At 42.5% G+C, this 12,514-nt stretch overlaps 1 protein-coding gene across 2 annotated transcripts; it reads right to left on the bottom strand.

The window, feature by feature from the left end:
• Positions 1 to 222: 222 nt before the first annotated feature.
• Positions 223 to 9,240, bottom strand: TMEM70 (transmembrane protein 70). 2 transcript variants are annotated; one of them, XM_058444524.1, is made up of 4 exons: positions 8,914 to 9,240; positions 6,541 to 6,646; positions 2,136 to 4,252; positions 223 to 2,046 (listed from the first exon to the last, which is right to left on the bottom strand). In XM_058444524.1, exons 1-3 carry the CDS (start codon positions 9,121 to 9,123, stop codon positions 3,786 to 3,788), a joined length of 783 nt encoding a protein of 260 aa, XP_058300507.1. In that variant the 5' UTR covers positions 9,124 to 9,240; the 3' UTR covers positions 223 to 2,046; positions 2,136 to 3,785. The 2 variants fall into 2 exon arrangements, with proteins under 2 accessions (XP_058300507.1, XP_032615757.1); XM_032759866.2 differs by having other exon boundaries at positions 228 to 1,004.
• Between the last annotated feature and the right edge of the window lie 3,274 nt (positions 9,241 to 12,514).

Genomic DNA, 12,514 nt, shown 5'->3' with positions numbered 1-12,514 from the left:
TTTTGTGTTTGAAATTCTCAATAAAAATAAAAGCAAGTTCAAGGTGTTCTAAAAAAATCAGAATAAAATTTTTACAAATACATTCAAGCTAAGACTGTCATTCATATCTAATGGCCATCTTGTTACTTTTGCTTCCAAAAGCCTTTCAGTACAGTGAAATCTACATTAGAGAAAAGGATTGAAATATTTTATTGTTAACGGGGTTATTACCTGATGTAACCCAGATGTCAGCTAGGATCACCCTGCCTTTTCACACGCAAATAGGTGACTTTTGTGATGCAAATAAGTGATTCACCTTGGCTAGACAGTGAGAGATTCATTACCTTCCCAGTCTTCCTGAGATTACTCTGCCTGAGGTAGTAGCAAAGTGGCATGAGGGAGGTGCCTATGTTTCTCCTCCTAACCTTGGCCTGAGTTGGTTCTGCTGATTATTTCAGTGATGAATCATCCTATTATCCTATGCATGCTGATCCTTTCTCTGTCCTAGTTTCTCACTCCGGATCATGCCCTTGAGATGTCACCTTTCCCACTTGGTGTAAGCATATTTTCCCCCTAGACTACCAAGTTGTCTTCTGAAGAATTATTCTGATATCAACCAATAAAAACAAGTTTTTCACTCCACTACACAGTGATAAAATACCTTGAAATTTCTTTTTAATTGCATCCTTGGATGTTGCACAGATCATTTTACTTTTCAGAGGTGCTAGTTCTCGTGCCTACAAAAAAAAAAATCAACTCTTCTGTTCTGGATTCTTTTTTTTCAAAGCTTGCATCATACAAAGCATAGCAACAATCTTTTCAGGAAGCATTCCCACAAAATGCTTGAAAGGACCAGTTATGGTTACATCAACATCTCCAACCAAGATCTCTTTGCCTTCTTCTAAAATGATGCACTTTTTGTCTGCACTGAGACAAAAAATGACAGCTTTCTTTCTTTTCTTGATTTCTTCTGGGGGAGCCGGTGGGCAGTGAGTCTGCAGGGCGTCCTCTTCACGGCTGCGGGACTGAGAGCACAGTGATAAAATGATCACATGGATATAGAACATGTAAATGTTAGATATGAGTTCTAAATTTCTCTTCAAAGAATCAATATGTATGTTCAATTCTTTGCCTTCTACTTTTAAACTTAACTTCCTCGTAAAGCAACCTTTTCTGATTACCTGCTCCACCCTGACTCATTCCAGTTACCTGCTCATTCTCCACAACCATTTTTCCCGCCAAACCACTCACCCTATCACTCTCTTTAAATTAGCCAGTCGGAATTAGTTTAGCCTGTGTGGTCTAACCCTAGCCAATAGGAGAACAACAGAGCAGCAGGGGCCACGTGTGTCAGGAATAAGACCCCCTTTTCCTCCCTTGTCCAAGTGTGCGCTCAGCATTGCTCTGTGAGGGTGCACCCTTCTATAGAAGTAAACTGCCTTGCTGAGAAGAAAAAAAATACAATTTTATATTTGAGTGCTATTTCTTTTGCAGCACCAAAACTTTATTTATAACATAAAGAAATATATTGCACTTAAAACAAGTTATGAAGAGAGGTAATATTAGAAGAGATCTTTAAAATGTAAACAATGCTATTTTTTCTAGGGGGAACTAGGAGTGATTTTTCCTTTTTTGTTTTTGAGATGGGGTTTTGCTCTGTCACCCTGGATGGAGTACAGTGGTGCAATCCCAGCTCACTGCAGTCTTGATCTCCCAGGTTCAAGCGAGTCTCCCAACTCAGCCCCCCAAGTAGCTGGGATTACAGGCAAGAGCCACCACACCCAGCCTCTTTCTTCCTTCTACTTTCTAATGTATCCATAATAAACATTTGATCATGGAATAACTTTTTATAGAAAGATATCTCTTATCTTAGGGGTGTCCAATCTTTTGGCTTCCCTGGGCCACTTTGGAAGAATTGTCTTGGGCCACACATAAAATATACTAATGATAGTGATGAGCTTAAAAAAAATCTCAAAAATAAAATGTAAGTTTACGAATTTGTGTTGGGCCACATTCAAAGCCGTCCTGGGCTGCAGGCTGGACAAGCTTCCCTTATCTAGTAGGTTGCTACGAAAAGAAAAGAAAGACACCTCTCATTCATTGCTAGGATACATCTAGGGGACAAAGGACAGAGGAGCAAGCAGGCAAAAACCCACCTTGAGCAGAAGATGGCACGGAGGAATGGCGGTGGGAATTCTCAGTCTGGTGAGCTGGACAATCCAAGCAGAGGGCAGGCTCTAGGTCTCAGAAAGACAGCTTTTCTGTCTTATCTCCTACGAGTAAGTAAGTTTCAAGCAGCCTGGGAGTTGAATGATCTCTTTGAACAGATGTTCCTGCTGCTTCCCCATCAACCTCCCTCATACACATGTATGCCATAAAGTTTAAATTTACTATCATGGTGGCCATAGACAATGTTAGGTAGCTCCATAAAGACAGATGGGGTGTTTCGTTCTTAACTGTGATCTTAGTAACTAGCACAGTACTGGGCACTTAGTAAATACCTACTGATCTAAATAGTGTGGTTTGAGGCCTCTTGTTCCTGGCTAAAAATCCTTGGCAAGAGTCAATCTCCACTTTACAATAGAGGTAAAAATCTTACAGTGGATATTCTTGACAAAGCTAGCATAGAGACAGCAATTTTACACAAGGCATTTTTCACCTAATAATAACAGTGGTTTTCCTACACCCATAGGGTGCCACGAAGGGAGGGGTGCACAGTTGGAGAAACAAATTAAGACTGCTGAAGACAACACTACTTGCCATTTCCCTTATAGCTAACCACCAGTTCAACTGTACATGAATGTTCTTACGGGCAATCATGCCAGGAGTTAGGCGAAAACCTGTGTTCTGAACCAAAGAAGACTTAAAACTGCTCCCATAATTTGTGAATTTCTTGAAATTTTGGGGTTTTAAAAAAATTTTTTTAACAATTGGTAATCAATTTAAGAAAACAGTTGACTTAAGCATTTGCAGTGGTGACTTCCATCTCAACTCCTGGCTCAATACTGACGGAAGTAATCTGCTTAACCATCTGAGGACTGTGCAAGTCAATGAGTCGCTTGTGGATTCTCATCTGGAAACGATCCCATGTCTTAGAACCTTCACCATAAGTTTCTCTTGTAGTGAATTCTCAAAGTCTTGGTAGGCATTCAAACTGGTCCTTTCACTGATTCTTTTCCTTTGCTCCTCAGATCAAGTCAGCACACACCTTATCCAGGGATTTTACGTTGCAACTCATTAGAGTGCTATGAATTCGGTGAATTGCCACCTCTGACTCCACGGGTGTTTTTCTGGTATCTTTAAAAGCCATGGCTGCTGCAAGGCTTCCTAGCCAGCTTCCTAGCCAGCTTCCTGACAGACTTGGTCCTCAGGCAAGAGCAAAGAAAAGGTGGACCATAGCTCCACACCACCTATGACTGTGTCTTCCTCAAAGAGAAAATGTCTTTTAATGTCAGAAAATATTTATACACTTAGAAAAATCCATACACAAAGAATAAAGTAACTCTCCCATTTGCTACTGACATCAGATCCCCAGTTTAGAATCAACCACAGTAACAGAACTCTTACACTAGCATGAACATATTTATTCACATACCTTTTTCTAAAACACGAATGGTAGATACTACGTTTTGGTTTTCAAACATAGCTTGTTTTATTATAAACAAACATCATTCTCTGGAAATTAAAAGCTTTGATAATTTCAAATCATTTTTAACAATCAGTCACTAACAGAATGCAAAAGGCAAATTTTATTATTATACATTAAAACGTAAATCACATTTAAGCACGAACACTAAAAAACAGGCTCATTTCTCATCTTTATGCTGTTTCTCTTCACTGGCTTCTTCCATATACAAAATACATTCTTCTTTGTCGTAACCCATTAGATGGATAAAGTCTTCGCGGTTTGGAAAGAGCACTGGATTAACTAACAGTGATTTTGTTTTAGCATAAAATGTGGTAAACACATGTTTAGCATCTGGAATCTTCACATCATTCTTGTGAAACACTGTACTCGTTTCTGCAAGCATAGCATTGTAGGTAATGGCTTTATAAGTGTCTGTTGTGGCCTCATGGTACAATCGAATGACATAGCCTTTTGTAATAAAGTGAAGCAGCACTGGGGTGATCACCATAAAGCTTCCCATGATGCCATAAAATATGATTTGAACAGGCAGAGGCACACTTTCAGAAATAGCATTATTTTGTGTAAAAAAGTATGGCAGAAATGTAAGGCCAATCAGACTCGTAGAATAAGAGAAACATTTCACACCTAAATGGGAAAAAAAGAGAGATGATCAATACTTTTAAATTTTATAAAAGAATCAATCTATCCCATTAATTCTTCCATTTTTCTTCTTACTGTATCAGCTCAAGACAACAAAATCAAAAAGCTTATTATATTCCAAGCTCTGTTTTAAGGATTTTACATATTTTGACTTCAATGTCCCTGCCACTGACCATTAGAATGCACTGCCTCTCCAGGCAGGAAATCTGCTTTAGGGTTTAAGTGGCCCTACCTCAGTTCCACAATAAAGTAGTTAATATTACTTAAAGATCCTTACTAATATTGTACTACAAAAGTTGATTCAGATAGCAGATTATCAAACAAAACTCTCTATTAACAAGCACTCCAGTATATCTAACATAAAATATTCAAACATGGGAAATTCTATCAGGCTAAGTGCCCAGGATTAAAACAGCAAATCACCAGAGAAATAAAATCAGTGGTTAAAAAACATATGGGACGGCCAGGCGCATTGGCTCATGCCTGTAATCCCAGCACTTTGGGAGGCTGAGGCAGATGGGTCATTTGAGGTTAGGAGTTCGAGACCAGCCTGGCCAACATGGTGAAACTACATCTCTACTAACAATACAAAAATTAGCTGGGCATGGTGGCACGTGCCTGTAATCCCAGCTATTCAGGAGGCTGAGGCAGGAGAATCCTTGAACCCAGGAGGTAGAGGCTGCAGTGAGCCAAGACTGCACACTGCACTCCAGCCTGGGAGACAAAGCGAGACTCCATCTCAGAACAAAAAAAAAAAGAGAAACATATGGGAAAGGTATTCAACTTCTTTAGTAAGGAAAGACATTCAAGTTAAAACAATGAGATAAGCAGCCTGGCCAACCTTACGAAATCCTGTCTCTACTAAAAATACAAAAATTAGCCAGGCTTGGTGGCATGCACCTATAATCCCAGCTACTGGGGGTGCTGAGGCAGGAGAATTGCTTGAACCTGGGAGGTGGAGGTTGCAGTGAGCCCAGATTGTGCCACTGCACTCCAGCCTGGGCAACAAGAGCGAAACTCCGTCTCAATAAATAAATAATAAAAAATACAAATAAAACACTGAGATACCATTTTTACCTATTACCTTAGAAAGATTAAAAATAAATGACTTCTAGCAGAGTGCAGTGGCTCATGCGTGTAATCTCAGCACTTTGGAAGGCGTAGGCAGGAGGACTGCTTGAGACCAGTTTGAGACCAGCCTAGGCACCATAGGAAGACCTGTCTCTAGAAAAAAATTTTTTTTAAATTAGCCAAGGCTGGTCTGATGGTAATGAGTTATCAGAACTTAACATTGGTGTCACTGAAGTTGGTATACAATGCCCCCACTGCTAAATTTGACTAGCTTAAAAAAAAAATCAGCCAGGTGTAGTGGCACACGTCTGTAGTCCTAGCTATTTGGGAGGCTGAGGTGGGAGGATCACTCGAGCCCACAAGTGAGGCTGCAGGGAACTATGATCACACCACTGCACTCCAGCCTAGATGACAGAGACTCTGTCTCTAAAAAATAAAATTATTTTTAAAAAATGGCTTCTAAACTGTATACTTCAAAATGATTAAAGTGAAAAATTTTATGTTTATCTAACCACAATAAAAAATGACTTAAAATGTAAATTTACCTTACCTTTAATTTATAATTTTAATATGATCCTAATAAAAAACACCATCTGTTTGGAAAATAAAGTTGAGATCCTAAACAAGTTGATTATAAAGTTTATTTGGAAAAACAAAAGCAGCAAAAAATAAAAAAATAAACAAAGCAATGGGGGGAAGTTACCCCTTCCAAATATTAAAACATAATAGAGGCCGGGCATGGTGGCTCACGCCTGTAATCCCAATACTTTGGGAGGCCAAAGTGCGTAGGTTACTTGAAGTAAGGAGTTCAAGACCAGCCTGACCAACATGGTGAAACCCTGTCTCTACTAAAAATACAAAAATTGGCCAAGTGTGGTGGTGCATACCTGTAATCCCAGCTACTCAGGAGGCTGAGCCAAGAGAATTGCTTGAACATGGGAGGCGAAGAGTATGGTGAACCAAGATCATGCCACTGCACTCCAGCCTGGACAACAGAGTGAGACTCTGTCTCAAATAAAAATCTAAAAATGCAAAGGTCTCTACATCTTATCAACACACCTCGAGAAAAAAAAATGAAAATCCAATTTTCCTTACGTCTTGTCATTAAGGGATGCCATAACAACAAGTAAGATACGGTAAGGATATTTTTACAATTAAAAGAGAAAAAAACAAAGTAAGTACCCCCACCTCCAATTACTTACCAAACACTGCTCGGGCCATATTGCCAGTATAAATTAGCCTTCCATCTTCTGATTTGTCAGACGGCGTATGTAAGCATCGAACATATCCTTCCCAACAAACAGGGATCTATTGAAACAGGGATCATTATAGTCGACCAACCTTCTTAAATTTTTTTAAGTTTTTTTTTTTTTTTTTTTTTTTTGAGACAGAGTCTTGCTCTGTCTCCCAGACTGGAGGGCAGTGGTGCCATCTCGGCTCACCACTGCAACCTCTGCTTCCTGGGTTCAAGCAATTCTCCTGCCTCAGTCTCCTGAGTAGCTGGGATTACAGGTGCCCACCACCACACCTGGCTAATTTCTGTATTTTTAGTAGAGACGGAGTTTCACCATGTTGGCCAGACTGGTCTTGAACTCCTGACCTCAAGTGATCTGCCACCTTGGCCTCCCAAAGTGCTGGGATTACAGGCATGAGCCACCATGCCCAGCTTAAGTTTATTCTTAAAACTGTAATGCAGGAGCAGCGGCTCATGCCTGTAATCCCAGCACTTTGAGAGGCTGAGGTGGGCGGATCACTTGAGGTCAGGAGTTCAAGACCAGCCTGGCCAACATGGTGAAACCCCGTCTCTACTAAAAATGCAAACAATTAGCCGGGTGTGGTGTCTGGCACCTGTAATCCAGCTACTCCGGAGGCTGAGGCAGGAGAATCGCTTGAACCCGGGAGGCGGAGGTTGCAGTGGTCCGAGATCACACCACTGTACTCCAACCTGGGCAACAGAGCGCGACTTTGTCTCAAAAAAATAAAATAAAATTGTAATGAAGAGAACTTGTCACATGAGGTGACATAAGGAATTCTCCCAATCTACAGAGTTAAAGAAATCAGTTGGCTGACAGAATGGCTTGCCTTAATTCTAGTCACAAGTAGAAAACTGCAGAGTTGGAGTTTGTTAGCTTTGCATCCCAGCTCTCAGGTTTCTAGGTCTAGTGTGACCTTGAAGAAGTAAAAATAGTAACAGTTTCTTCTATTCCACTGTTAATGAGGACATCATTTCCATTCTATTTAAATGCAACACCTTTCCAAAAAATAAATACATTTAGCTGGTGTAATGGAACACGTCTATAGCCCCAGCTACTGGGGAGGCTGAGGTGGATCACTTGAGCCCAGGAGTTTAAGGCCAGCCTGGGCAACATGGCAAGATCCCATCTCTAAAAAATAAAATTTAATTTTACTAAAATAATTTAAGTTAAATACTCCGCAAACTCAGATTATATTTAAACTCCAGGCCTTTTACAAATACTTCTAAAATATTTATATGATAGTATTAAAGAGATCAATTCTTTCTCTAAAGACCTTGTAAATACCGTGTATCCCCTGGTCCTTTTATTTCTTGACAAGAAATAAAATTTGGCTGGGCACAGCGGCTCACGCCTGTAATCCCAACCCTTTGACAGGCCGAGACAGGAGGATCATTTGAGGTCAGGAGTTTAAGATCAGCCTGGCCAACACGGTGAAACCCCGTCTCTACTAAAAATACAAAAAAATCAGCCGGGGTGTGGTGGAGCGCGCCTGTAATCCCAACTATTGGGGAGGCTGAGGCTGGAGAATCGCTTGAACCCGGAAGGCAGAGGTTGCAGTGAGCCAAGATCACGTCACTGCACTCCAGCCAGGGTGACAGAGCAAGACTTCACCTCCAAAAAAAAAGAAATAAAATTTACTTGAAATCCTACATCAAATTTCAAGGGAACAGAAGAGTTCCCCAAACATCTGAAAATGAGTTTCACAGTGTATACACTTCAAAATGTAAAAGGCATGCCTAATTCCTCAATGCTGAAATGTAATTAGATTCCAATTTCCATTTTAAGCATTTCTTCCAAGTTTTAACCAGGTTTGCCAATCCTGATATTTTACAGAGTAGAATTAGAAAACAATTTTTTCAGATCAAAATAAAAGAATTAACATCTGCATCCCCCTTTTCCCAGTGACCAAATTCTTAAAAGTACAGCCACCTCATAAAAGTAGAACAAGCTCAAAGTCAGGTTAACCTGGGTCTTTCGGTTCTATTTCCAGGTGCTGCATCCAATTTTTTACAAATTAACACTTCTAAGCTTCTGCTCAAGGGCAGAAAAGGAACTACATATAGTTGTCACCACAAACCCTCTGGATTTGAAACCACCATAAAAGTAAGCACTTTCCAGCCGTTCTCCTGGACTTGCGGAGGCTGAGGACCCCGGGGCCCTCGGCCGGCTACTTCTGCAAGCCCCGCAGAGGGGGCTCCTCCCGCGCTCCAGCCACGGACACCTGGGAGAGGTCGCAAAGAGCCGCAGGGGCTCCCCAGGCCCGACGCGACGTCCCGCCTTCCCCGCCTCACTTGGGACACCAGACCTCGGACGCCCTACCTGCGCTCGGCCCGGACGCCGGAGAAGGCGCGCGGTTCCCCAGGGCCCCGTACTCCAGGCGGCTACCGGCCCCGAAGGCCCGCTGCAGGAGGACGCCCGGGAGACAGAGGCCCGGGGACCTCGGAGCACGGCGGCCGCACACAATGCAGTCCTCCTTCCGCAGAAACGCAGTTCGACCGCCCACGGGCGGCCCAACGCCAGAAACAGCATCCCGCGGGTGACGAGCGGCTGCGGACGCCCCACCTGCAGGAGCCCACCCCTACGAGACACCGCTTCCCACCCGACTGCGGCACAAATGGTGCATGCCCAGCCCGGGACGCCTGACGGGCAGCTGTGCTGCCCGCGCGTGCGCAGAATCTACCGCCCGCCTGCCGCCTTCCCGGCAGCGCGCGTTATCCGCCAGCGCGCGTTATCCGCCAGCTGAGCTGGGAGTCCGCGGCTCTGTCCTCGGCTGAGCGGCTCCTCCTTCCTAGAATTTTACCTTCTTTGTAACAGTGTGGAGGGGCAGAGGGCTGTACGAGAATGACAAAGCCCAGAAGCCAGGGTTAAATCTTTTTTTTTTCTCGTGGACATCACTAAAAACTGTTTCCTTTGCGGAAAATGATTCTAGCCTGTTGGCACAGAAGGAAGAATATACGATTTGAACAAAAATGAATGATAATTTAATTGAATCATCGGGTTGAGGAAAATAAATGGAATTTGTTTATGTAATATTGATAGGTGTTATCAGATTTGTCTTCAGAAATCATTCACATCCATATACACACTGATTCATTACTTGTTAAAGACGTACTGAGTCTATTGCCAGGACTGAGCTAGGAGCAAAGGATACAAAATACTAGATTAAACTAGGAATCCACAGTGCTTAAATAGTGGAGGAAAACACCTGAAAATTGGCTAGAATATAATGTAATATAATTGAGACACCGCAATATACAAAATGTGGCCGGCCGTGGTGGCTTGCACCTGTAATCCCAGCGCTTTGGGAGGTTTAGGCAGGAAGATCTCTTGAAGCCAGGAGTTTGAGACCAGCCTGAGCAATACAGGGAGACTCCGTCTCTACCAAAAAAAAAAAAAAAAAAAAAAAACCAACCTGAAACAAAAATAAGCCACACATGGTAAGTGTGTGCCTGTGGTCCCAGCTACCCAGGACGCTGACATCATAGGATTGCTTGAGCCCAACGTCGAGGCTTCAGTGAGCCAAGACCACACCACTGCACTCCAGCCTGGGCCACAAAGTGACACCGTGTCTCCAAAAAAAGAACAAACAAATGCCACAGCCGTACAAAGAAGAACATGATTAATTTTGCCTCAGAATGTCTTCAGACTGGCTTCACACTTAGCTCAGTCTTGAAGGATGAGCATCTTAGTAATAGAGACACACTTTTGTTTACCACTGCAGAACTATAACTGTTTTTGACTTGGCATGTTATTTGCACTGGAGAGGAACAAATTCATAGTCTAAAATAATGTGTGGCCAGGGGCGGGAGCTCACGCCTGCAATTCCAATACTACATGGAGGCCCAGGTGAGAGGATCCCTTGATTCCAGGAGTTTGAGACCAGCCTGGGAAACAAAGTGAGACCCTGTCTCTACAAAAAATTTTTAAATTAGCTGGGCATGGTGGTGCCTGCCTGTAGTCCCAGCTACTTGGGAGGCTGAGGTGGAAGGATCACTTGAGCCCAAGAGGTTGAGGCTGCAGTGAGCCCTGATTGCACCACTGCACTCGGTGACACAGCTAGACCCTGTCTCAAAAATAAAAATAAAAATAAATCAATACAACAATATGATCATGTTGGCAACTCCAAATACTGTCTATTGGGGGGAGTATTCAGAAGGAGATAATGATAATACCTCTATATGGATAACTTTATTTTATAAAAGTTAGCTTCTACTTACATTTTGTTTCTTTTTATTTTAATATTTGTTTTAATAGTAGAGATGGAGTTTCACCATATAACCCAGGTTGGTCTCAAACTCCTGAGGCTCAAGCTATCCGCCCACCTCAGCCCCCCAAAGTGCTGGAATTACAAGGGTGAGCCACTGTGCCTGCCTTTTATTTTGTTTTTGAGACAGGGTCTTGCTCTGTCGCCCAGGCTGGAGTGCAGTGGCACCATCAAAGGTCACTGCAGCCTTGACCTCCCAGTCTCAAGTGTTCCTCTCACTTCAGCCTGCCAAGTACCTGGGACTACAGGCCACGTCACCATGCCCAGCTAATTTTTGTATTTTTAGTGGATACAGGGTCTCCTTTTGTTGCCCGGGCTGGTCTTGAGCTCCTGGAATCAAGGGATCCTCCCGCCTAGGCCTCCCAAAGTGTCAGATGAACCTGAGCTACCACACCCGGCCTATTTACATTTTAAAAATTCTTCTGTTTAGGGTAATTCATCCACAATCAATATTCACTCTATTATTTTGCTGATATATTTAAAATTTTCATATAAAAATGTTTTTCTTAACTATATTGAGAGAACTCAAATTTTTTTATCTTCTGTAAAGCTGTTCCCCCTACAAATACTGTAAGTAAATGAAAATAAAAACATTCGTTTGATCTATTTCTCAAAATTTCTAAATAGATAAAATGAGATTATATTCTGAAAACTCTGTACCATAGATTTACATAGAATTGTTATTTATGTTAGATGGATTTTCCAGTTCCAGTAAGTTAGAGACATTTGTTAAATATAAACTAATGGGATTTTAGAATGATTTTAAGGATGTTTTTAGGCCGCACGCAGTGGCTCACGGCTGTAATCCCAGCACTTTGGGAGGCCAAGGTGGGCAGATCACTTGTGGTCAGGAGTTTGAGACCAGCCTGGCCAACATAGTGAAACCCCGCCTTCACAAAAAAACACAGAAAAAAGTTGCCCGGCGTAGTGGAGCACACCCGTAATCCCAGCTACTCAGGGGGCTGAGGCACGAGAATTGCTTGGGCCTGGGAGGTGGAGGCTGCAGTGAGCCGAAATTGCGCCACTGCACTCCAGCCTGGGAGACAGAGCGAGACACCCTCTCAATAAAAAAGAAGGAAAGAAAAGAGAAAAGAAAAGGGGCCTACAGCCTCCTCATCTGCACCTCCATGCCTGTCCTCCCCACCAAACTCTACTTCGAGCTACCATTACAGCCAAAAATCTTTGTTCTGATTTCTGTAAAGGCTTGGAAAAATTTATCCAAGACAATCTCCTTGATTATTGCAATTAATTATAAAAAACCAATGTCTTTTATCTACCAAATCAACTAAATTAAAAAAAAAAAAAAAAGCCTTTCTGGCAAGTCCTCAGTTAGTTCAACAAACTCCAGATAGCCTGTTATCTATTTTTTGAGCGCACAAAGTGCCTCGTTGAGCAACTTGTAATGTTGTCTTGGCCCTACATACATTCTCTTCATGCCACACTCCTGGAAAACGGTAGGTGAACTTTATTTAGCTGTTTCAGCCTTCCTGGAAAGATGCCTGTATATCTTACCATAGGAAACGCGGGGGGTGGGAAGCGGGGCGTGGAATGAGAAAGAAGGTCCCCAAAACTGAGTAACGGTGTTGGCAGGCGCCTGGATTTTCTGTGCGTGAGCTCGGTATCCAGGATAGCTGAGCTAACCCAGAGGCAGAGGCA

This window comes from Hylobates moloch, unplaced genomic scaffold, assembly GCF_009828535.3.
Source record: "Hylobates moloch isolate HMO894 unplaced genomic scaffold, HMol_V3 SCAFFOLD_9, whole genome shotgun sequence".
NCBI classification, from domain to species: Eukaryota; Metazoa; Chordata; class Mammalia; order Primates; family Hylobatidae; genus Hylobates; species Hylobates moloch.
Note: the sequence above shows the minus strand (reverse complement) of the source record. Positions and strands in the feature narration are given on the sequence as shown.